The sequence below is a fragment of the Dama dama genome, chromosome 15, assembly GCF_033118175.1.
Source record: "Dama dama isolate Ldn47 chromosome 15, ASM3311817v1, whole genome shotgun sequence".
NCBI classification, from domain to species: Eukaryota; Metazoa; Chordata; class Mammalia; order Artiodactyla; family Cervidae; genus Dama; species Dama dama.
This window is the reverse complement of record NC_083695.1, coordinates 21740092-21762686: the sequence shown is the minus strand read 5'-3', so window position 1 is coordinate 21762686 and position 22595 is coordinate 21740092. Positions and strand designations below refer to the sequence as shown.

The window sequence follows — 22595 nt, the reverse complement described above, 5'->3', positions numbered from 1 at the left end:
AAAAGCAACCATTTCCCCATCTTCCTCACATAATTGCTTTCCTCACCCCACTCAGGTTTTAACTCCACATGCCTGGCTGCCCTCATTACCCCATGTGGACACCCTTGTCAGCCTACCTGTGCCAGCTGCCCCTGTGCTTGGATTTCCTTCTTCCTGGACTCTGACGCACGCCTCTGGTTTACCAGATGTGTGAATGGCTTCCTCATTGCCCTCAAGCTGACACCCATGGCTGGACCACCCCCAAAATGTGCACACTTCTCTTGCTCTCCTTGGATTCTGACACTTCACTTGGGCAGCCACTGCGCATAGATACCCTCCTTGCTCTACCTGGACCCCAACTCTCCATGCCAGGCCAACCACTGAGAAGAGATTTCCCTTGGGTTCTAGATTCCCCGTGTGATCCATCGTCCTCAGCCCATTCAGGCTCTGCCCCCTCATGCCAGGAAGCTTTCTCACTCAGCGTTCTTATCCTGCCCGGCTCCAGCACCTAGCTCTGCCCACTACTGTTCCCCTCCCCGCAACTCCTGGCACAGATCCCCATCTTGGTGGGCTTCACATAATGGCTTACAACTGAACTGTTCAGTAAGGAAAGGGAGAAGGGGAAGGGCCAAAAGGTTTATTATTAAATTATTTAAGTTGTGCTCTGAAGTGTTTTATTCAGAGGATCAATTTGCTAATTACTATAAAGAAAACCCTAATGGCTTCCCTGGTGGCTCAGAGGTTAAAGCCTCTGCCTGCAATGCTGGAGACTTGGGTTCGATCCCTGGGTCAGGAAGATCCCCTGGAGAAGGAACTCGCAACCCACTCCAGTATTCTTGCCTGGAGAATCCCATGGATGGAGGAGCCTGGTGGGCTACAGTCCACGGGGTTGCAAAGAGTCAGACATGACTGAGTGACTTCACTTTCTTTCACTTTATAATGAAAACCAGAGTAAAAAGTAGAATGTGACATACAAAAATAATTTTATTAGGATGTTTTTTAAATTACCTGAGTTTACTAATATGCCCTGAACTACCTCCATTGATTAATTGCTTTAAGATCAAGAAAGAGATCAAGAGACTAAAAGTTCCATGTCTGTTCCAGGTGATAGCATGCTATAAACCAGGGGTCCCCAACCACCAGAATCTAATGCCTGATGATCTGAGGTGGAGTTGATGTAATAATAATAACATAAGTAAAATGCACAATACAGGTAATGTGCTTGAATCATCCTGAAACCATTCCACCCTCCCAGTCTGTAGCAAAATTGTCTTCCACAAAACTGGTTCCTGGTGCCAACAATGTTGGGGACCACTACTACAAACTATTAGTTTAATAACATCCTGTCCTGACTGCTTTCTTTCATTTGCTGTTGTCATTGAATATGGTAATATGAGTAGGATGGACCTTTACATATGTTCTTATATAAAGCAAAAATAAAAATTGTAAAAATAATTAAAATGTATAATGACCTTAAATAAGCATATATTTATACCTTGGCTTTTTCTCATTTAAATAGAAGAATCTTCATTTTGGCTTCCCTTATATGGTAACATGTGCTGCCGACTAGTCGCCCAACCATCCTGTATGGCTGAGGATGTATTTGCGGGATTTCTTAATAAGCAGGTTAGAAGACTTTAAATATCCTACAATTGTAGCTCTAATTTAGATCTTAATGGCAGTTGTTTGGCATTTTGATATTGAAAAGTATTTTCTTTTTTTTATATAAAATCATATCTTGAATGGGTAGCTTCCTCATTGTTAGACACAGAATAGGAGTTGTGGCTGGGAGTGACAAGGTGGGAAGGGAAGGGTCTTAATGCAATTTTGATGGCTAAGGAGCTGCCTCTCCAGGTTCCTCTGCTTCATTAATAGCAGCAACAGGATAATCAGTAACAGAGGACTCCTTGGGGAAGCTGATGAGGACTTCTCAAACCTTTCCCATAAAGACCTTTCTGGCAGACAGCTTTCAGCACAGTTTTGGCCTCTAGGCTTCCAAAGCTGCCTCTGTGCAACCTACTCCTTATTTATTTATAACTATAGTTATTTATATTCAGTAAATAATTAATTATGGGCTTCAATGAATCAATAGCTTTTAAAAAAATATTCCATTAAGAGGAAAGAAAATTTGCATTTTTATAGGGAAGTCCGTGTTCTGAGAACAGTAAGGGAAAGTTATATTTTGAATATTGAGTTATTTTTATAATATTCCTGAGTCATTTGATGAATTGCTGTGGAATTACAAGCACTAATTTTTAGTAGACTAGCTTCTCTTAAATTGCATTGATTTATGATTTTATGTGTATGAGTAATGTGATAATCATAAACTAACTTTTTGGCTTTGGGCTACTAACTTATTATATGGTAAATTAATTGGGTAACTATCATATTAAAACATCTTTAAAAACTAACTGATAATTCAAGTATTTTGTTGAGTTGAGAGTTAAGATGATAAATAATGATTTAAAGTTGAGAATTTCTTGATTTTGCTTTTTCAGCAAATGGTAGGAGGTCTGATTCATTGGAGAAGGTTGTATTGTGTTTTAAGAGGGGGCAAACTCTATTGTTTTTACACTCCAGAAGAAATTGAAGCTAAAGTGGAACCAGCTTTGATAGTGTCTATTAACAAGGTAAATGCTATTTTGAAGATAAAGGTATAATATTTTATGAAATTGTTTTCTATTACGGTTCACACTGTTGTCATCTTATTTACAAAAAAGGGAAGAACTGCTAAAAATAGTTCATAAAGATAATTTAATCTTATTTTTCTGTTTATAGAACCTATCTGGTAAAGGAAATACTGTATATTTTGCAAGAAAGTGTAGTAATTGGAAATCTGTACCAGCAAATAGATCTTAAAGCAGAGAATGTAACTTGACGTTAACAGGTGGTTTAAATTTTTTATGAATGTATAATTAAGAAATCATATAAACATCATGTTACAGTAATATGCTCTTTCTAGTTAATGCTTAAATGAACCCATAAAAAGAAATTCCTGAGTATACTTTCTGATTTCTTATGGGATTGATGGACAGTTGTTTAGCCTTCTGCCAGAAGAATACACATACACGTAAATATACTGGTTTGATAAAAAGGAGATTACAAAATTTTAGTTTCAAAGTTTTCACCCAGAAATCTGCAGGAAAATTTTTCAGTCTAAGGCAGACTTATTTTATCTCACCATCTTGTCTATCCTCCAAGTCTAGGGTTTATTAGAGAGTTTTTCCTCCTCCTTTATAGCATTCCAACTCTAGAATTAAATTAGCATTTCTAGATTAGAAGATCATGTTTTCTGCCTATGAACTTCAATTGTTTCTAGTTGTGTAACTTTGCTTGCCTTCAGTATGTGGTGAAACATGAGCCATCACATCTGTTAACTGTAATATACATGTTCTACTTGCCTTTAAGTTATCTTTTGAGAAAAAATGTTAGTATATGTCCTGAAAAAACATGTAGATACTGGTCTGCTAGTGTATAAAGATTTAGTTAATTTCTATGATCTTTCCAGTAATGACATTTGATTTGTTTCTGCCCTGCTTTTAGAGATGATGCCACTTTTTCTTAAAGGAAATCCTACAGTGAGACCTTTTATTATGTAATTAAGTCCACTTAATTTATCTGTTGTATTAGAAAGATTAATGTTGCTCTTAAATAATATACCTCAAATATTGTAACAGTGAATTTATTTTCATTTAAAAATTAGGTTAAAGTATCATTTTATTATTGGAAAATTGATGTAATTTTTCCATTGTTTGTCAACTTTTTGTTGTACATAGTGTTCACTTCCCCCCAGAGTATTTTTTAAATTTCAGATGTATAGAGAAGTTGAAAGAATAGAAAAATAAAACCTGATATCCATCACCTAGATTATTCGGCTGTTCTTAACATTTTACCACATTTGCTTTCTCTCTAGATACTTAAAAAAAATTTTTTTCTGAACCATTTTAAAGTAAGCAGCAAGCAGCATGAAATTTCTTTCCTAGAATGTATTAGCATGTTTCTCCTGAAAACAAGGACATTTCCTTCATAACTGTAATATTATTATCATAGTCAATAAATTTACTGTTGACAAAATAATATTATGTAATATACTGAGCAAATTGCCACGATTGTCTCCAAAATGTTCCAATTTTTATTTTTTCTTTTATCCAAGACTCCATCAAGGATCACAGATTGCATCTGGTCACCATGTCATTTGTTTCCTTTTTATCTAAATTGTACCCTTCACTTGCCTTTTTAAAAAAAAAGTATCATGACATTGACATTTTTGAAAAGTCCAGGCAAGTTCCCAAATTTGTTTTTGACTAATTGTTTTGCTTTATTCATGTTAAATATTTTTGGCTAGAGCTCTTCTGATACATAGATGATTTTGTGTAACCTGATTTTTGCTAGGTAGTTAGGTAATAAAAATGGAATCCTACCAATTTTTTTCTTGTATGTTGTACAATGGAATATGGATAGCTATAAACTAAATTAAAATTAATTCAAACAAATGATATTTTAAAAGTTAGATTTGAAAATAGCCTTCGAGGTACTCATTTTTCCTATCTCAGCCCTTTAAAGGAGGCAGAGCAGGTAGATCAACCCTGTTTTACAGGTATCTTATTTCTGTTTTACAAGTGAAAACCCATACTCAGAGATCAGATAGAACTTGTCTAGCTAGTACATAAAATTAAATGGCTCACTTTTTTCCTAATGGGTAGAAAGCATAGATTAAAAATTCATGGATTGTTTTTCTTTTTCTTCATAGTCATACTGCTAGTCTAGATTTGGGAAGCAAAATTAAACTTTTTCCTATCTCCGAATCCACTTTGAATCAGTTTTAAAAGTAGAAAGTAGCTTTGAAATGAGGTTCTCAGTCCAAAGCCAAGTTACCTGTTGGCAGTAACTTATGAAACTATTGAAAGTTTGCCGTTTAAATTTAAGAGGACCATTATAATAGAACTTCTTGGTTAATGTAGTCAGTGCATCTGTATTTTCTTGTTTGATGGCAAGAGTCTAATTTCCAAAAAGTGCTTAATGGTATTTACATGACCTAACTAAATTGACCTTTTTCAATTGACTCATTTTTCTTGTGGTAATAAAGGCTGATAACCTGGCAACTGATGGAACTCTGTAGTCAATCAGCTCCATTATTATGATCACTGAAATCGGCATATTTAGAAATCCTATGGTGGCTCCACAATTAAGCATTATAGATTCATAGGAAAATTATTTATCTAATAATTTGTATAGACTCAGCCATATGCTTGGTACAACATGAGCTATATTTGACCCTGAGGACTGATGACACAGTTACTGCTTCCAGTGAATATGACTGTTGTCTAAAGTACCAAAAAGAATTTTAATATTAAATCATAAAGGTAAGGTTAAGGTTGGGAAGATTAATATAATTTAGTTGCTTATCTCAAAAATTAAATTGATGACAAAGTGCTAAATTACCTAACTTTGCAATATTTCCATCTTAATTTTCTCCAGTGCTGATTCCAGCACTGATTCCTGCCCTTTCTCAGTAGAAATTTTTCCTTTGCATTTCCTACTTAAAAAGATATTTTGCATGAAAGTATAATTAATTCACAACGTTGTGTTAGTTTCAGGTATATAGCAAAGTGACTCAGTTACACGTATACATATATTCACTCTTTTTTTAGATTCTTTTCCCATATAGGTAATTTACAGTGTATTGAGTAGAGCCCCCTGTGCTGTATAGCAGGTCGTTATTAGTTATCTATTTTATATGTAGGTCTGTATACATCAATACCAATATTTCAGTTTATCGCTCCTCCTGCCTTTCCCCTGGCAACCATAAGATTGTTTTCTACTTCTTTATCCATGTTGTAAATAAGGTCATTTGTACCACTTTTCAAGATTCCCAAAATAAGCAATACCGTATGATTTTTATTTTTCACTATCGAACTTAACTTCTCTCAGTATGACAATCTCTAATCTAGGTCCATCCATGTTGCTGCACATGGCATTATTTCTTTCTTTTATGGCTGAGTAATATTCCATTGTATATATGTATCATATCTTTATCCATTCCTCTGTTGATGGACGTGTAGGTTGCTTCCATGTCCTATTGTAAATGGTGCTGTAATGAACATTGGAATGCATATATCTTTTTCAGTTATGCTTTTCTCAAATGCAAAAAAGCAAAATGGCTGTCTGAGGAGGCCTTACAAATAGCTGTGAACGGAAGAGAAGTGAAAGGAAAAGGAGAAAATGAAAGATATACCCATTTGAATGCAGAGTTCCAAAGAATAGCAAGGAGAGATAAGAAAGCCTTCCTCAGTGATCAGTGCAAAGAAATAGAGGAAAACAATAGAATGGGAAAGACTAGAGATCTTCTCAGGAAAATCAGAGATACCAAGGGAACATTTATGCAAAGATGGGCTCAATAAAGGACAGAAATGGTATGGACCTAACAGAAGCAGAAGATATTAAGAAGAGGTGGCAAGAATACACAGAAGAACTGTACAAAAAAGATCTTTATGACCCAGATAATCATGATGGTGTGATCACTCACCTAGAACCAGACATGGTCAAGTGGGCCCTAGCATCACTACGAACAAAGCTAGTGGAGGTGATGAAATTTTAGTTGAGCTATTTTAAATCCTGAAGGATGATGCTGTGAAAGTGCTGCACTCAATATGCCAGCAAATTTGGAAAACTCAGCAGTGGCCACAGGACTGGAGAAGGTCAGTTTTCATTCCAATCCCAAAGAAAGGCAATGCCAAAGAATGCTCAAACTACTGCACAATTGCACTCATCTCACACGCTAGTAAAGTAATGCTCAAAATTTTCCAAGCCAGGCTTGAGCAATATGTGAACCGTGAACTTCCAGATGTTCAAGCTGGTTTTAGAAAAGGCAGAGGAACCAGAGATCAAATTGCCAACATCTGCTGGATCATCGAAAAAGCAAGAGAGTTCCAGAAAAAAATCTATTTCTGCTTTATTGACTATGCCAAAGCCTTTGACTGTGTGGATCCCAATAGACTTGGAAAATTCTGAAAGAGATGGGACTACCAGGCCATCTGACCTGCCTCTTAGGAAACCCATATGCAGGTCAGGAAGCAAGTTAGAACTGGACATGGAACAATAGATTGGTTCTAAATAGGTAAAGGAATACGTCAAGGCTGTTTATTTTCACCATACTTATTTAACTTATATGCAGAGTACATCATGAGAAACGCTTGGCTGGATGAAGCACAAGCTGGAATCAAGGTTACCCGGAGAAATATCAATAACCTCAGATATGCAGATGACAGCACCCTTATGGCAGAAAGTGAAGAAGAACTAAAGAGCCTCTTGATGAAAGTGAAAGAGGAGAGTGAAAAAGTTGGCTTAAAGCTCAACATTCAGAAAACTAAGATCATGGCATCTTGTCCCATCACTTCATGGCAAATAGATGGGGAAACAGTGGCTGACTTTATTTTTGGGGGCTCCAAAATCATTGCAGATGGTGACTGCAGCCATGAAATTAAAAGACACTTGCTCCTTGGAAGAAAAGCTATGACCAACCTAGACAGCATATTAAAAAGCAGACACAGTACTTTGCCAGCAAAGGTTCGCCTAGTCAAGGCTGTTTTTTCCAGTAGTCTTGTATGGATGTGAGAGTTGGTCCATAAAGAAAGCTGAGTGCCAAAGAATTGATGCTTTTGAACTGTGGAGTTGGAGAAGACTCTTGAGAGTCCCTTGAACTTCAAGGAGATCCAACCAGTCCATCCTAAAGGAGATCAGTCCTGGGTGTTCATTGGAAGGACTAATGTTGAAGCTGAAACTCCAATACTTGGGCCACCTGATGTGAAGAGCTGACTCATTGGAAAAGACTTTGATGCTGGGTAAGATTGGGGGCAGGAGGAGAAGGGGATGACAGAGGATGGGATGGTTGGATGGCATCACCGACTCAATGGACGTGAGTTTGGAGTAAACTCTGGGAGTTGGTGATAGATAGGGAATCCTGGCGTGCTGCAGTCCATGGGGTCGCAAAGAGTCGGACATGACTGAGCGACTGAACTGAACTGAACTGATAACAGCTGTAGGGCCCATATGGCTCCGTAATTAGCCCTCACCCAGAACATTTTTCTAAAATTCAAAAGAACCCATGGTTGTTCCTTCCTTCTTCTCCCCACAACATGATGTGGTAATGGGATTATAATTATGGCACCATAAAATTGAGATACAGGAGGCAAGGAAAGGATGTTGAGGGGACTGTATTAACTCTAGCAATAAGAAACCTCCATACTGTTCTCCACAGTGGTTCTACCAATTTATATTCCCACACAGCACAGGAGAGTTCCCTTTTCTCCACACCCTCTTCACTTTATTGTTTGTAGATTTTTTGATGGTGACCATTCTGACCAGTGGGGGCTTCCCTGGTGGCTCAGATGGTAAAGAATCTTCCTGCTTCCAGGAGACCCGGGATTTGATCCCTGGTGGGGGAGATACTCTGGAGAAGGGAATGGCTACCTACTCCAGTATTCTTGCCTGGAGAATTCCATGGACAGAGGAGCCTGGTGGGCTACAGTCCATGGGGTCACAGAGTCTAACATGACTGAGCAATTAGCACTTTCACTTCGATTTTGACCAGTGTGAGGTGATACCTCATTGTAGTTTTGATTTGCATTTCTCTATTAATTAGTGATGTTGCTCATATTTCCACATACTTTTTGGTCATCTGTTTGTTTTCTTTGGAGAAATGTCTATCTAGAGCCTTTGTCCATTTTTTAATTGGGTTTTTTTGTTGTGGTTTTTTTGTTTTTTTGAGCTGCATTTTTTTTTTTTTTTTGGTCTATTTGTCAGTCTCATTGTTTGCAAATATTTTCTCCCATTCTATGGGTGTTCTTTTAGTTCTGTTTATGGTTTCCTTTGCTATACAAAAGCTTTTAAGTTTAATTAGGTCTCATTTGTTTATTTTTGTTTTTATTTTCATTACTCTAGGATGTTGTTCAAAAAGATCTTGCTTTGATTTACATCAGAGAGTGTTTTGCCTGTGTATTCCTCTAAGAGTCTTACAATATTTGGCCTTACGTTTAGGTCTTTAATCTATTTTGAGTTTATTTTTGTGTATAGTGTGAGGGAGTATTGTAATTTCATTCTTTTGCATGTAGCTGTCTAGTTTTCCCAGCACCACTTATTGAAGCCACTTTCTTTTCTCCATTGTATAGTCTTGTCTTGTAATAGATTAGTTTGACCAGAGGTGTGTGGATTTATCTCTGGACTTGCTATCTGGTCCATTGATCTATATTTCTCTTTTTATGCCACTGCCATACTACTTTGATTAATGTAGCTCTTGGACTTGGTTGACTATTTCCTTTTCCATGTTGGGGAAATTTTCAACTATAATCTCTTCAAAAATTTTCTTATACCCTTTTTCTCTTCTTCCTCTGGGACCCCTATAATTTGAATGTTGTTGCATTTGATATTGTCCCGGAGGTCTTTGAGACTGTCCTCAGTTTTTCATTCTTCTTACTTTATTCTGCTCTTCAGAAATTATTTCCACCTTTTTATTATCTTCCAGCTCACTGATTTGTTCTTCTGCTTCAGATATTCTTCTATTGATTCTTTCTGGAGTATTTTCAATTTCAGTAATTGTGTTGTCTCTCTATGTTTATTCTTTAATTCTTCTAGGTCTTTGTTAATTGATTCTTGCATTTTCTCCATTCTGATTTCAAGGTTTTTGATCATCTTTACTGTCATTATTCTGAATTCTTTTTGAGGTAGTTTGCCTATTTTCATTTATTTGGACTTCTGTGTTTCTAGCTTGTTCCTTCATTTGTGTCATATTTCTCTGCCTTTACATTATTATTTTTTTTTAACTTACTGTGTTTGAGGTCTCCTTTTCCCAGGCGTCAAGGTTGGATTCTGTCTTCCTTTTGGTTTCTGCCCTCCTCAGGTTGGTCCGTTGGTTTGTGTGAGCTTCGTGTAGCCTGAGATTCGTGCTGAGTTTTGTTGTTGTTTGTTTTGTTTTTTCTCTGATGGGCAAGGCTGAGAGAGGTGGTGATCCTGTCTGCTGATGATTGGGTTTGTATTTTTGTTTTGTTTGTTGTTTAGATGAGACGTCCTGTACAGGGTGCGACTGGTGGTTGGGTGATGCCAGGTCTTGTATTCAAGGGGTTTCCTTTGTGTGAGTTCTCACTATTTGATACTCCCGAGGGTTAGTTCTCTGGTAGTCTAGGGTTTTGTAGTCAGAGTTCCCATTCCAAAGGCTCAGGGCTTGATCTCTGGTCAGGAATGAAGATTCCACAAGTGGTTTGTTATGGCATTAAGTGAGATTAAAACAAATACCCCAAAATGAGAAACCAAAGATGAATCCCATACAAATGGCAGTTACAAAATCAGTCAAATAATAATTAAAATAATGGAACACACACACACACACACACACACACACACACATATACACCCATAAGCAAAATCAAAACAGTCCAGCAAAAATAAAGTACAGTAGATTGACCTGGCAAACAAAGGAAATCAAAAATTACATCTACCAGTTAAGAACAAAACTAATTAAAGCACAAACTGGAAAACAAAACTAAAGCAAGGTGCCAAGTGGGGAATAAAGCAATGAAAACAGAACTAACAAATATGTTGAGAAGAAAGGAAAGAAAGAAAAGAAAGAAAATATATATTCAAAGTTAAATAGAGGTAGATACATTTTTTATTAAAGCAATGTTTACTTATTTTTTCAACTTATAAGATTATTCAGATTTATAGGAAAGTTGTAAAAAACACCTCAGTGAACACTTGTGTATCATCTAGAGTCACCCATTAACATTTTGTCATATTTGCTTTATCTCTTTATTTTTCTTTTTTTGGGAGTGGGTTAAGCACTTTATATATTATTTAATTTTAATCAGCTTTATGGTTGTATACTTTGCATAAAATAAAATTCACCAATTTTAAGGGTATAGAAGTGAAATCGCTCAGTCATGTCTGACTCTTTGCTACCCCATGCACTGTAGCCTGCCAGGCTCCTCCGTCCGTGGGATTTTCCAGGCAAGAATACTGGAGTGAGTTGCCATTTCCTTCTCCAGGGGATCTTCCCAACCCAGGGATCAAACCTGGGTCTCATGCACTGCAGGTAGACTCCTTACCCTGTGAGTCACCAGGGAAGTCTTTAAGGGTATAGCTTGATAATTTTGACAAATAAGATACAGTTATGTAATCATTATTACAATCATTATTGGATTATAGTTTGTTTAGGTCTTTTTTATGAGAACATTAAGTCTACTCTCTTAGAAAATTTAACTTATACAGTACTGTTACCAACTTTTGTCACCATGTTTTACATTAGATTATTGGACCTAATTATAGCTGAAAGGTTTGTAAAGTCTTTTATCTGTTTTTTTTGTGTGAAGACATTTGAACATAAGTCTCCAATATTAATAATTCATCCCTGAATATTTCAACAACACCTTTTAAAAACAGGAGCCTCTCAAATTATATACATTTATATGTATAGAATTATGTGTATATATATAATTATATCATCCCAGCTGGGCAAATTAGGAGGGTTTCCTATATATCATCTAATAATCAGTCCATAGTCATGTTTCCCCATTGTTGCTAAAATATCTTTTAGCTTTCGCTTTCAATCTAGGACCATTCAACAATTATGCATCCTAACTTCTTCTGAACTGTAAATTAGGTCTAGATACTTGATTAAATTCATTTTACACATTTTTATTAAAATATTTCAGGGATAATGTCAAATACTTTATAGAACATTATGTTCAGAGTCACATGATGTCAGGTTGTCTCACTATTGGCAATGAGAAGTTTAATGACTTGATTAAGGTGATGACTGCTAGCTCTCTTCAAAATAAAGGTTAACTTTGGTCTTTACAGTTAGCAAGTAGTCAGTTCGGTGATTTAGCCACAGTGTAAATATTTTTATTGTCCAACAATCTTTCACATGGTTTTAGTGAACTGATTGCCCTTATCTAGACCAGTTATTACTTTGGAGATTGCATTTATTTTTCTCCCTACTGTGTTTCCTCTATATGTGTTAGCTGATGCTCTTTTGTAAAGAAGAGTGAATTATGTCACTCCTGAAAAGGCTAGATGCATGTTTAATGTTAATGACCAATTTTCAGAATAAGGAGTTGGTTTTACATGTTGACATTATATTGATATTGACAACATGTATTAGAGTAGAATTACCTCCCCCAGATGTAGCATATGAGTGTCATTTATTGTCCCATCCCACCTTCAGTATTATGATAAACTTATAAATTTCAGTCTATGCAGTCTACTCAGTGTTTTAAATTACCTGGTTTTTAAATATAAGGTAAGTAAGTGAAGTCGCTCAGTCATGTCTGACTCTTAGCGACACTATGGGCTGTAGCCCACCAGGCTCCTCCATCCATGGGATTTTCCAGGCAAGAATACTGGAGTCGGTTGCCATTTTCTTCTCCAGAGGATCTTCCTGACCCAGGGATCGAACCCTGGTCTCACACATTGTAGGCAGACACTACTCTCTGAGCTGCAAGGGAAGTATAAGGTAGATGTTTTAATTATTTTGCTTACTTTGTAAATTTCTAAGGGAAGATGTGCCATTAATGTGTTCTTAAGTAAATAGGATCATTGATAAAAGCCAAGTTGGTATTTTCTCATAGGTAGAACAGATAAGCACCACATAAAACTTTTAAGAATAGTATTTTTGTTTCACTTGTTAGTATTTCCAATACTGGGTCTCTAAGATCTTCCTTTTTATGCTTAATAATGTTAAATATTAAATACAAAGTAAAATTCCTTTCTTTTGATTGTCTTCTCTCAAGATTTAGAAAATAGTAATTTTGCTTAATGCTACTTTAAAAATTCTATGAAAGTATAAATTTTACAGTTGCTAAGGTGTATAAATAATAGCTCTGCTATTTTGATCATAGGATCTTTTCTATGACTATAATTCTTGTCCTTCTAAATGGCATTTCCTGTAAGGCTAAGTCAGTTCATTAATTTTCAGAGGGAGCCATCTGTGGAGATAGTCACATTAAGAAAAGAAAAGCCTAAAAGCTATTCCCCTTTTCTTTTCAATCCAAATTTGAAAGGATGATTTACTTCAAAGTGATTGTTTAACTTCAAAAAACTTCCCTATGAATGTTGTTGAGCTAGACATCCTCAATAAAGGGTACTTAGCTGGAGCCACTGAATCTCCTATACGTTGTTGAAAGCATTTTATTAGCCAAAGTTTTATCCATTGCCAGTGGGGTGGGGAGTGGAATGGAAAAGAAGTGTGAGTCTTTGAGATCAGTAGTCTTTTCTTATTTTAAATACTATGCATGACTTCATTTTAATGAATAATAAAATCTGTACTAAACAAGTCAATAACACTAGTTGGTGTGATAGTCCTTTGTTAAATTGTCTTAAAATGACGTTTAACCATTACATTTATCATGGACCCTAGCAAGTAAAATTATAATGAAGCATATGGGATTTTCTTCTGATTATGTTAGTCCTTTTAATGTATGAACCCTATCAACTATATAGATGGTGCTTTATGAAATACAGCAAAAATAATTTTTTAAGCAACCTTTTTCTTAGGAGTTTGCATCTGATTTCATTGACATAAATTGAAAATAATTATATCACACTACTACTAATCACACCCAATACTTATTTTAACTTACGGTTATGCTTTATTTCAAACATTCCTTGCCATATGTTTGTAGAAGGTATGCTTTCTTTGTCATTAGAGTATGTATAAGTTCTAAGGCTTGTTTTTAGCCATCAACAATTTTGTCTTCATGCCTGATAGACTTTAGACCAGACATCTTTCAAAGAACTCATTTATCTTTACAACATGTTTCTGAGGAAGATGTGAGTGCAATATTATCTCTGTATTATAAGTAGGAAAGCAGGCAGTTCATTTTTGTAGTTGTATTTTATGTTTTTTTTTTTTTGGAAAAATTTCAAGACAATCTGTAGAAAGAATATTACCTCCACCGTAGGATTATTTTGAAGCAAATTCTAGCAATCATATCATTTTACTTGTAAATATTACTGTTGCCATACTTAAGAAAATCTGTAGTTGTACATAAAGATAATGTTACCAAAAATCCAGACAGTGTTCAAATTTCTGTCTTGTGATTTTTTTAACAGCTTTTTGAATCAGGATCCAAGTAAGGCCCATATACTGCAGTCGACTGATTAGGTCTCCTAAATTTCTTAATCAGTTGGCATTCATTCCACTGTCACCCTGCTTTCTCTCTTACATATACACACACAGAATTACACACAATTTGTTTGTTGAAGAAATTTGGTCATTTATCTTACACAGTTTTCATAGTCCAGAGTTTGCTGATTGCATCTTCAAGTTGTCTTTTTTCTTTCTGTTTCTGAAGCAGGTCTAGGTTTGTTCATTGGTTAGTTTTCATTCCAATCCCAAAGAAGGACAGTGCCAAAGAATGTTCAAACTACTGTGCAATTATGCTCATTTCACATGCTAGCAAGGTAATGCTCAAAGTCCTTCAACCTAGACTTCAACAGTGTGTGAACCGAGAACCTGCAGATGTACAATTGGATTTAGAAAAGGCAGAGGAACCAGAGATCAAATTGCCAACATCCATTGGATCATGGAAAAAGCAAGAGAGTTCCAGAAAAACATCTACTTCTGCCTCATTGACTACACTAAAGCCTTTGTGTGATTCACAACAAACTGTGGAAAATTCTTCAAGAGATGGGAATACCAGACCATCTTACCTGCCTCCTGAGAAATCTTTATGCAGGTCAAGAAGCAACAGGTAGAACTGAACATGGAACAGACTGGTTAAATTTGGAAAGGAGTACATCAAGTATATCGTCACCCTGCTTATTTAACTTCTGTGCAGAGTACATCATGTGAAATGCCAGGCTGGATGAATTGCAAACTGGAATCAAGATTGCCAGGAGAAATATCAACAACCTCAGATATGCAGATGATACCACCCTAATCACAGAAAGAGAAGAGGACTTAAAAAGTCTCTTGATGAGGGTGAGTGAAAGAGAAGAGTGAAAAAGCTGGCTTGAACCTCAGCATTCATAAAACTGAAATCATGGCATCCAGTCCCATTATATCATGGCAGATAGATGGGGAAAAAGTGGAAAGTGACAGATTTTATTTTCTTCGGCTTCAGAATCACTGTGGACAGTGACTGTAATCATGAAATTAAAAGATGCTTGTTCCTTAGGAAAAAAGCTATGACAAACCTAGATAGCTTTTTATAACACAGAGACATCACTTTGTCGACAAAGGTCTGTGTAGTTAAAGCGATGGTTTTTCCAGTAGTCATGTATGGATGTGGGAGTTGGACTATAAAGAAAGCTGAGCACTGAAGAATTGAGGCTTTTGAACTGTGGTGTTGGAGAAGACCCTTGAGAGTCCCTTGGACAGCAAGGAGATCAAACCATTCAATCCTAAAGGAAATCAACCCTAAGTATTCATTAGAAGGACTGATGCTGAAGCTCCAATACTTTGGCCTTCTGATGTAAAGAGTAGACTCATTGGGAAAGACCCCGTTGCTGGGAAAGATTGAAGGCAAAAAGAGAAGCGGGCAACAGAGGATGAGGTGGTTGGATGACATCACCAACTCAATGAATATGAGTTTGAGCAAACTCTGGGAGATAATGAAGGACAAACAAAGGCCAGTGTGCTGCAGTCCACGGGGTCACAAAGAATCAGATATGACTTAATGACTAAACAACAACAACAGTTGGTTGGTTGGTAAGAATATATGTGACTATTTTTATCAAGAGATGTGTAATACTGTCTGGGTCTTCCAGTCATGTTAATGTCTGTTGATGAACATTATATAAATTCTTTATTTCATCAGGGATTCCAAACTGGTGCTATTTTTAACATTCTTTCTTCATTTATTCACTGGCATATCTCAACTTTATCAGCTATTAGGTTGAAGGACAATTCTTAAAGGAAAGCCAGGATAAATGCTTGTATTTTTACATTTATATACTTTGTTGTTGTTCAGTCGGTGAGTCGTGTCCGACTCTGCATTATACCCATGGACTGCAGGATACCAGGCTTCCCTATCCTTCACCATATCCCAGAGCTTGCTCAAACTCATGTCCTTTGAGTTGGTGATGCCATCCAACCATTTCATCCTCTATCGTCCACTTCTCCCCCTGCCTTCAATCTTTCCCAGCATCAGGGTCTTTTCTAATGAGTAGACTGTATCTAGGTGACTACTATTGGAGCTTCAGCATCAGTCCTTCCAATGAATATTCAGGGTTGATTTCCTTTAGGGTTGACTGGGTTGATCTCCTTGCTGTCCAAGGGACTCTAAAGAGTCTTCTCCAACAGTTAATACACTAGTTACCAAAACTATGAGGTGGTTCCCCAGCATCCTTCAGAGATGATCAATGAGTTAGTTTTTAAATATCATACGAATTTGTGGATTTAAAGACTTTCCATGCATCAAACCATTTCTGTAGTGATTCTTCTTGATGTTCAGTTGCCCTCTAATTGGCTACTGGAAGTGTCTTCAAGTTTACTCTTGAGTCTTTTTTGATACAACCTTAGTAATCTTTGATTTCTGGTAGGAAAGATGTTTTAGGCTTACCCTATTTCTTGAGCCAGGCTGGAAATGAACCATTTCTCTAAAGAACTCTGATTCTATTTAGTAGGAAAGAGTATTTAAAAATCATAATCTGAGTATATAGTAGACATTTGAAAAGTCACATACTCAAAAATAAGATAAACAAGTTGTAAATCTATTTCTGATATGGTATTTTTCTGTTACCACAGAAATGGAGAAGTTAAAGTACAGTTTTAACTCAAAATAATAAAAAACTTTCCTTTGACTTAAGAGTTAATTGTATTTTGTTACAAAATTGACTTCTTGGATTGTATTTTTATTATTTTAAAGCCTCTCAAATCAGCTAAAAGTTTTGGAATTAGCAAAAGCAAAACAAGAAACTGATCTTGGAGAGAACACTTATCTCAGAACATGTTTCCTCATCTATAAAGACTGACTATGGATTATCTCTAGGATCTTAGTCTTTCAGTATCAAACTTTTAATTGCTATCTAAATGATTCTTTTGTTATTCATTTATTCATCAAATATTTTTCAATCAGTGAGTACGAGGCAATATTTTAGTTACTATAAATAATGGGGGCAAGAATATCCACGTTGCTCGCCTTCATACCCTGCTGAGAGGAGATACTCACTGCATGTATATATTGTGTGAGCCCATAGTGATAACAATCCTAAAATGCACCATGTATTTTCTAATTCCTTCCATGTTGGTAAGTGAAGTCCTGAGCACTATTACCGATACTTTTTCCACAGTGAAAAACTGACTACATGAACTTTCTGACATTATCAGAAACTTTTAAATGACTTTTTCTTTGATATGTACTTTCTTGGTTGAAAAAAGTTTCTCATTAGTTAAATTATTTTGGATGATAACACATTGAAGTTAATTCAGATGGTATTTTCTGTTTCATTTGTACCTTTAAAAATCCTCTCGTGTTATAAAGATTTAATGGTACTTATGGCTATCAGAGTTAATGGAGTGCTCAGTATTTCTATGTTGTACTGTTTTCTTGTAGAAGGATATAAATGATTAAGTTGTCAGATTTTCTACATAGCTATTTTTGTTAGAAATGGTATATTGGTATTATTAAAAATTCTGCCTACTCATCTATAAAAATCTCATTTAAAAATTAAATCCATTTTACCGTCTGTATATTAGGTTGGTGCAAATTTAATTGCGGTTTTGCACTGTTGAACTTTGTCGTTTGATATCGGAATACATTCTTAAATAAATGTGGTTAGGTTATACATCATTTTAATGTGCACTTCTTGCTTTATATCTTTTTACCAATGACATTACTTGTTGTTTATTTTATGTTTATTTTAGATTATAGAAATGGTGTTAAACAAAAAGCAAATTCTAGTGATTTTTTTTTTTTTATGGTCGAGTTCAAAGTGGATCAGAAAGCAGCACAGACAACTCGCAACTTCAACAAAATGCATTTGGCCCAGGAACTGCTAACAAACATACAGTGTAGGGGTAGGTCAAGAAGTTTTGCAAAGGAGACAAGAGCTTTGAAGATGAGGAACACAGTGGCTGGCCATCTGAAGTGACAACCACCAGTTGAGAGGATCATCGAAGCTGATCCTCTTCAACCCACATGAGATGTTGCTGAAGAACTCAGTATCAGCCATTCTATGGTCATTTGGCATTTAAAGCAGATTGGAAAGGTGAAAAGGCTTGATAAGTGGGTGGTGCCTCATGAGCTAACCGCGAATAAAAAAAAAAAAAAACAACCCATCATTTTAAAGTTTCAGCTTCTCTTATTCTGTGCAGCAACAATGAACCATTTCTCAACTGGATTATGACATGTGACAAAAAGTGGATTTTATGTGAAAACCGGCAACAGCCGACTCAGTGATTGGACCGAGAAGAGGCTCCAAAGCACTTTCCAAAGCCAAACTTGGACCCCAGAAAGGATCACGGTCACTGGTGGTCTGCTGCCAGTTTGATCCAGTACGGCTTTCTGAATCCCAGTGAAACCATTACATCTGAGAAGTATGCTCAGCAAATCAATGAGATGGACCAAAAATTGCAATGCCTGCAGCTGGCGCTGGTCAACAGAAAGGTCCCACTTCTCCATGACAGTGCCTGACCTCACGTCACACAACCAGTGCTTCAAGTTGAATGAATTGGGCTATGAAGTTTTGTCTCATCTGCCATATTCACCTGACTGCTTGGCAGCAGATTACCACTTCTTCAAGTATCTTGATAACTTTTTGCAGGGAAAACACTTCCACAACCAGTAGGAGGCAGAAAATTCTTTCCAAGAGTTCATTGAATCGTAGAGCATGAATTTTTACTCTGTAGGAATAAACAAACTTATTTCTCATTGGCAAAAATGTATTATTGTAATGGTTCCTATTTTGATTAATAAAGATGTGTTTAAGCCTAGTTATAATGATTTTCAGTTCATGGTCCAAAACCACAATTACTTCTGTACCAACCTAATACAAAAGATAGTCAGAATTTGTATTAAAATCGATTTGAATGGAGGGAATCACAGTTTCAGCAACAATATGAAATAAGAATAGTTTGCATTTTATCATTCAGGTTTGTTTTTAAATATTAACAGCAATAGAGGGTTGTCACCCTAGCCCTCCATATCTGCATCAGCTTTTATTTAGTTTGAAAGGAATATATCAAAGATTATTTTGAGAGTTAAGTCATTCTCTGCTAATGATAATAAGGTTTATATTTGAAAAGGTTGATTACATGTATTTGAAGGCTCCAAAGATGCCATTTAGGGCAGCATTGTTGAATAGTGTACTAGTAATTACTTAATGAAGTTAACTTATGAAGTTTATTCCAAGGCATAAGAGTGTAAAAAGATCCTATTATGATAAAATTACAATACTGGCGATAAATATTAACAATCCTCTGAAGATACTCACATTCCTACTTTTTAAAAAAATGACAGGATAGACTGTCTCTAAGTTACCAATCCTTATGTTTTACTATACTTGAAAATTTCAGAGCTTTTTAACTACTTCATGGGGTTCTCAAGGCAAGAATACTGAAATGGTTTGCCATTCCCTTCTCCAGTGGACCATGTTTTATCAGAACTCTCCACCATGACCCATCCATTTTGGGTGGCCCTACAGGGCATGGCTCATAGTTTCATTGAGTTAGACAAGGCTGTGGTCCATGTGATCAGTTTGATTAGTTTTCTGTCATTGTGGTTTTCATTCTGTCTGCCCTCTGATCCCATCACTTCATGGCAAATAGATGGAGAAACAGTGGAAACAATGACAGACACTATTTTGGGGGGCTCCAAAAACACTGCAGTTGGTAACTGCAGCCATGAAATTAAAAGACACTTACTCCTTGGGAGAAAAGTTATGACCAACCTAGACAGCATATTAAAAAGCAGAGACATTACTTTGCCAACAAAGGTCTGTCTAGTCAAGGCTATGGTTTTTCCAGTGGTCACGTATGGATGTGAGAGTTGGGCTATAAATTGCAGAAGAATTGATGCTTTTGCGCTGCGGTGATGGAGAAGACTCTTGAGAGTCCCTTGGACTGCAAGGAGATCCAACCAGTCCATCCTAAAGGAGATTAGTCCTGGGTGTTCATTGGAAGGACAGAGCTGAAGTTGAAACTGCAATACTTTGGCCACCTGATGCGAAGAGCTGACTCGTTTGAAAAGACCCTGATGCTGGGAAAGAGTGAAGGCGGGAGAAGAAGGGGACAACAGAGGATGAGATGGTTGGATGGCATCACTGGCTCAGTGGACGTGAGTTTGAGTAAACTCCGGGAGTTGGTGATGAACAGGGAGGCCTGGTGTGATGCAGTCCATGGGGTCGCAAAGAGTCGGACATGACTGAGCAACTCAGCTGAATTGAACTGCCCTCTGATGGATAAGGATAAGAGGCTTATGGAAGCTTCCTGATGGGAGAGACTGACTGAGGGAGAAAGTCTTGTTCTGATGGGTGGAGCCATGCTCAGTAAATCTTTAATCCAATTCTCTGTTGTTGGGCAGGGCTGTGTTCCCTCCCAATTGTTTGACCTGAGGCCGATCTATGGTGGAGGTAATGAAGGTAATGGTGACCCACTATTCAAAAGGTCCCAGGCACTCACTGCTGCACTCAGTGCCCCCGACCCTGCAGCAGGCCATTGTTGACCCACGCCTCCGCCTGAGACTCCTGGACACTCACAGGCAAGTCTGGGTCAGTCTCTTGTGGGGTCACTACTCCTTTCTCTTGGTCCTGATGCATACAAGGTTCTGTTTCTGCCCTCCAAGAGTCTGTTTCCCCAGTCCTGTGTTAAGTTCTGGCAGCTCTATGATGGGGTTAATGGTGACCTTCTCCAAGAGGGCTTATGCCAACGCAGGTCTGCTGTACCCAGAGCCCCTACCCCTGTGGCAGGCACTTTGCAGGAGACACTCAAAACACAGTCTGGCTCAGTCTCTGTGGGGTCTGTGTGTCCTGCTGCTCACAAAGTTTGTTTGAGCCCTCTGAGCATCTCTGGTGGATAAGGGGTTTGATTCTAAACACGATTTTGCCCCTCCTGTCATCTTTCTGGGGCTTCTCCTTTGCCCTTGGACATGGGTCATCTTTTTTGGTGGAATCCAACATTCTCCAGTCGACAGTTGTTCAGCAAGGGGTTGTAGGTTTGGAGTTCTCACAGGAGAAGATGAGCACATGTCCTTCTACTCACCATTTACCAGTTCAGTTTTCATTCCAATCTCAGAGAAAGGCAATGCCAAAAATGTTCAAACTACTGCACAATTGCACTCATCTCACACACTAGCAAAGTAATGATCAAAATTCTCCAAGCCAGGCTTCAACAGTACATGAACCATGAACTTCCATATGTCCAGGCTGGATTTAGAAAAGGAAGAGGAACCAGAGATCAAATTGCCAACATCCGTTGGATCATCGAAAAAGCGAGGGAGTTCCAGAAAAACATCTGCTTTATTGACTACGCCAAAGCCTTTGACTGTGTGGATCATAACAAACTGTGAAAAATTCTTCAAGAGATGGGAATACCAGACCACCTGACCTGCCTCTTGAGAAATCTGTATGCAGGTCAAGAAGCAACAGTTAGAACTGGACATGGAGCAACAGACTGGACCCAAATAGGTAAAGGAGTACATCAAGGCTGTATATTGTCACCATGCTTATTTAACTTATATGCAGAGTACATCATGAGAAATGCTGGGCTGGATGAAGCACAAGCTGGAATCAAGATTGCTGGGAGAAATATCAATATCCTCAGATATGCAGATAGTGCCACCCTTATGGCTGAAAGCAAAGAAGAACTAAAGAGCCTCTTGTTGAAAGTGAATGAGGAGAGTGAAAAAGTTGGCTTTAAACTCGACATTCAGAAAACTAGGATCATGACATCTGGTCCCATCACTTCATGGCAAATAGATGGGGAAACAATGGAAACAGTGAGAGACTTTATTTTCTTGGACTCCAAAATCACTGCAGATGGTGACTACAGCCATAAAATTAAAAGATGCTTGCTTCTTGGAAGAAAAGCTATGACCAAACTAGACAGCATATTAAAAAGCAGAGATGTTACTTTGTCAATAAGTGTCCGTCTAGTCAAAGCTATGGTTTTTCCAGTAGTCATGTATGGATAAGAGAGTTGGACTGTAAGGAAAGCTGAGCACCAAGGAATTGATGCTTTTGAACTGTGGTGTTGGAAAAGACTCTTGAGAGTCCCCTGGGCTGCAAGGAGATCCAGTCAGTCAATCCTAGAGGAAATCAGTCCTGAATATTCATTGGAAGGACTGATGCTGAAGCTGAAACTGCAATACTTTGGCCACCTGATGCAAATAAGTGACTCATTGGAAAAAACCCTGATGCTGGGAAAGATTGAAGGCAGGAAGAGAAGGGGACAATGGAGGATGATTGGTTGGATGGCATCATTGACTCGATGGGCATGAGTTTGAGTAAGCTCTGGGAGTTGGTGATACACAGGGAAGCCTGGTATGCTGCAATCCATAGGGTTGCAAAGTCAGACATGACTGAGTGACTGAACTGAACTACTTTATATGGCATACATTTTTTCTCGTGATTTTTAAATAGGAGTTCCTTCAGAAAAGAATTTATGTCGTCTGTATGGTGTTTGC

The 22595-nt window shown here is 37.3% G+C and overlaps 1 protein-coding gene across 2 annotated transcripts in view; it reads left to right on the top strand.

The window, feature by feature from the left end:
* Positions 1-22595, top strand: part of RTKN2 (rhotekin 2) — a 102058-nt gene that overhangs the window by 67191 nt on the left and 12272 nt on the right. For both annotated transcript variants that reach the window (XM_061161609.1, XM_061161610.1), the window contains 2 exons: positions 1499-1605; positions 2478-2609. In XM_061161609.1, coding sequence (XP_061017592.1) covers positions 1499-1605; positions 2478-2609 — 239 coding nt within the window. The remainder of the gene's footprint in view (positions 1-1498; positions 1606-2477; positions 2610-22595) is intronic.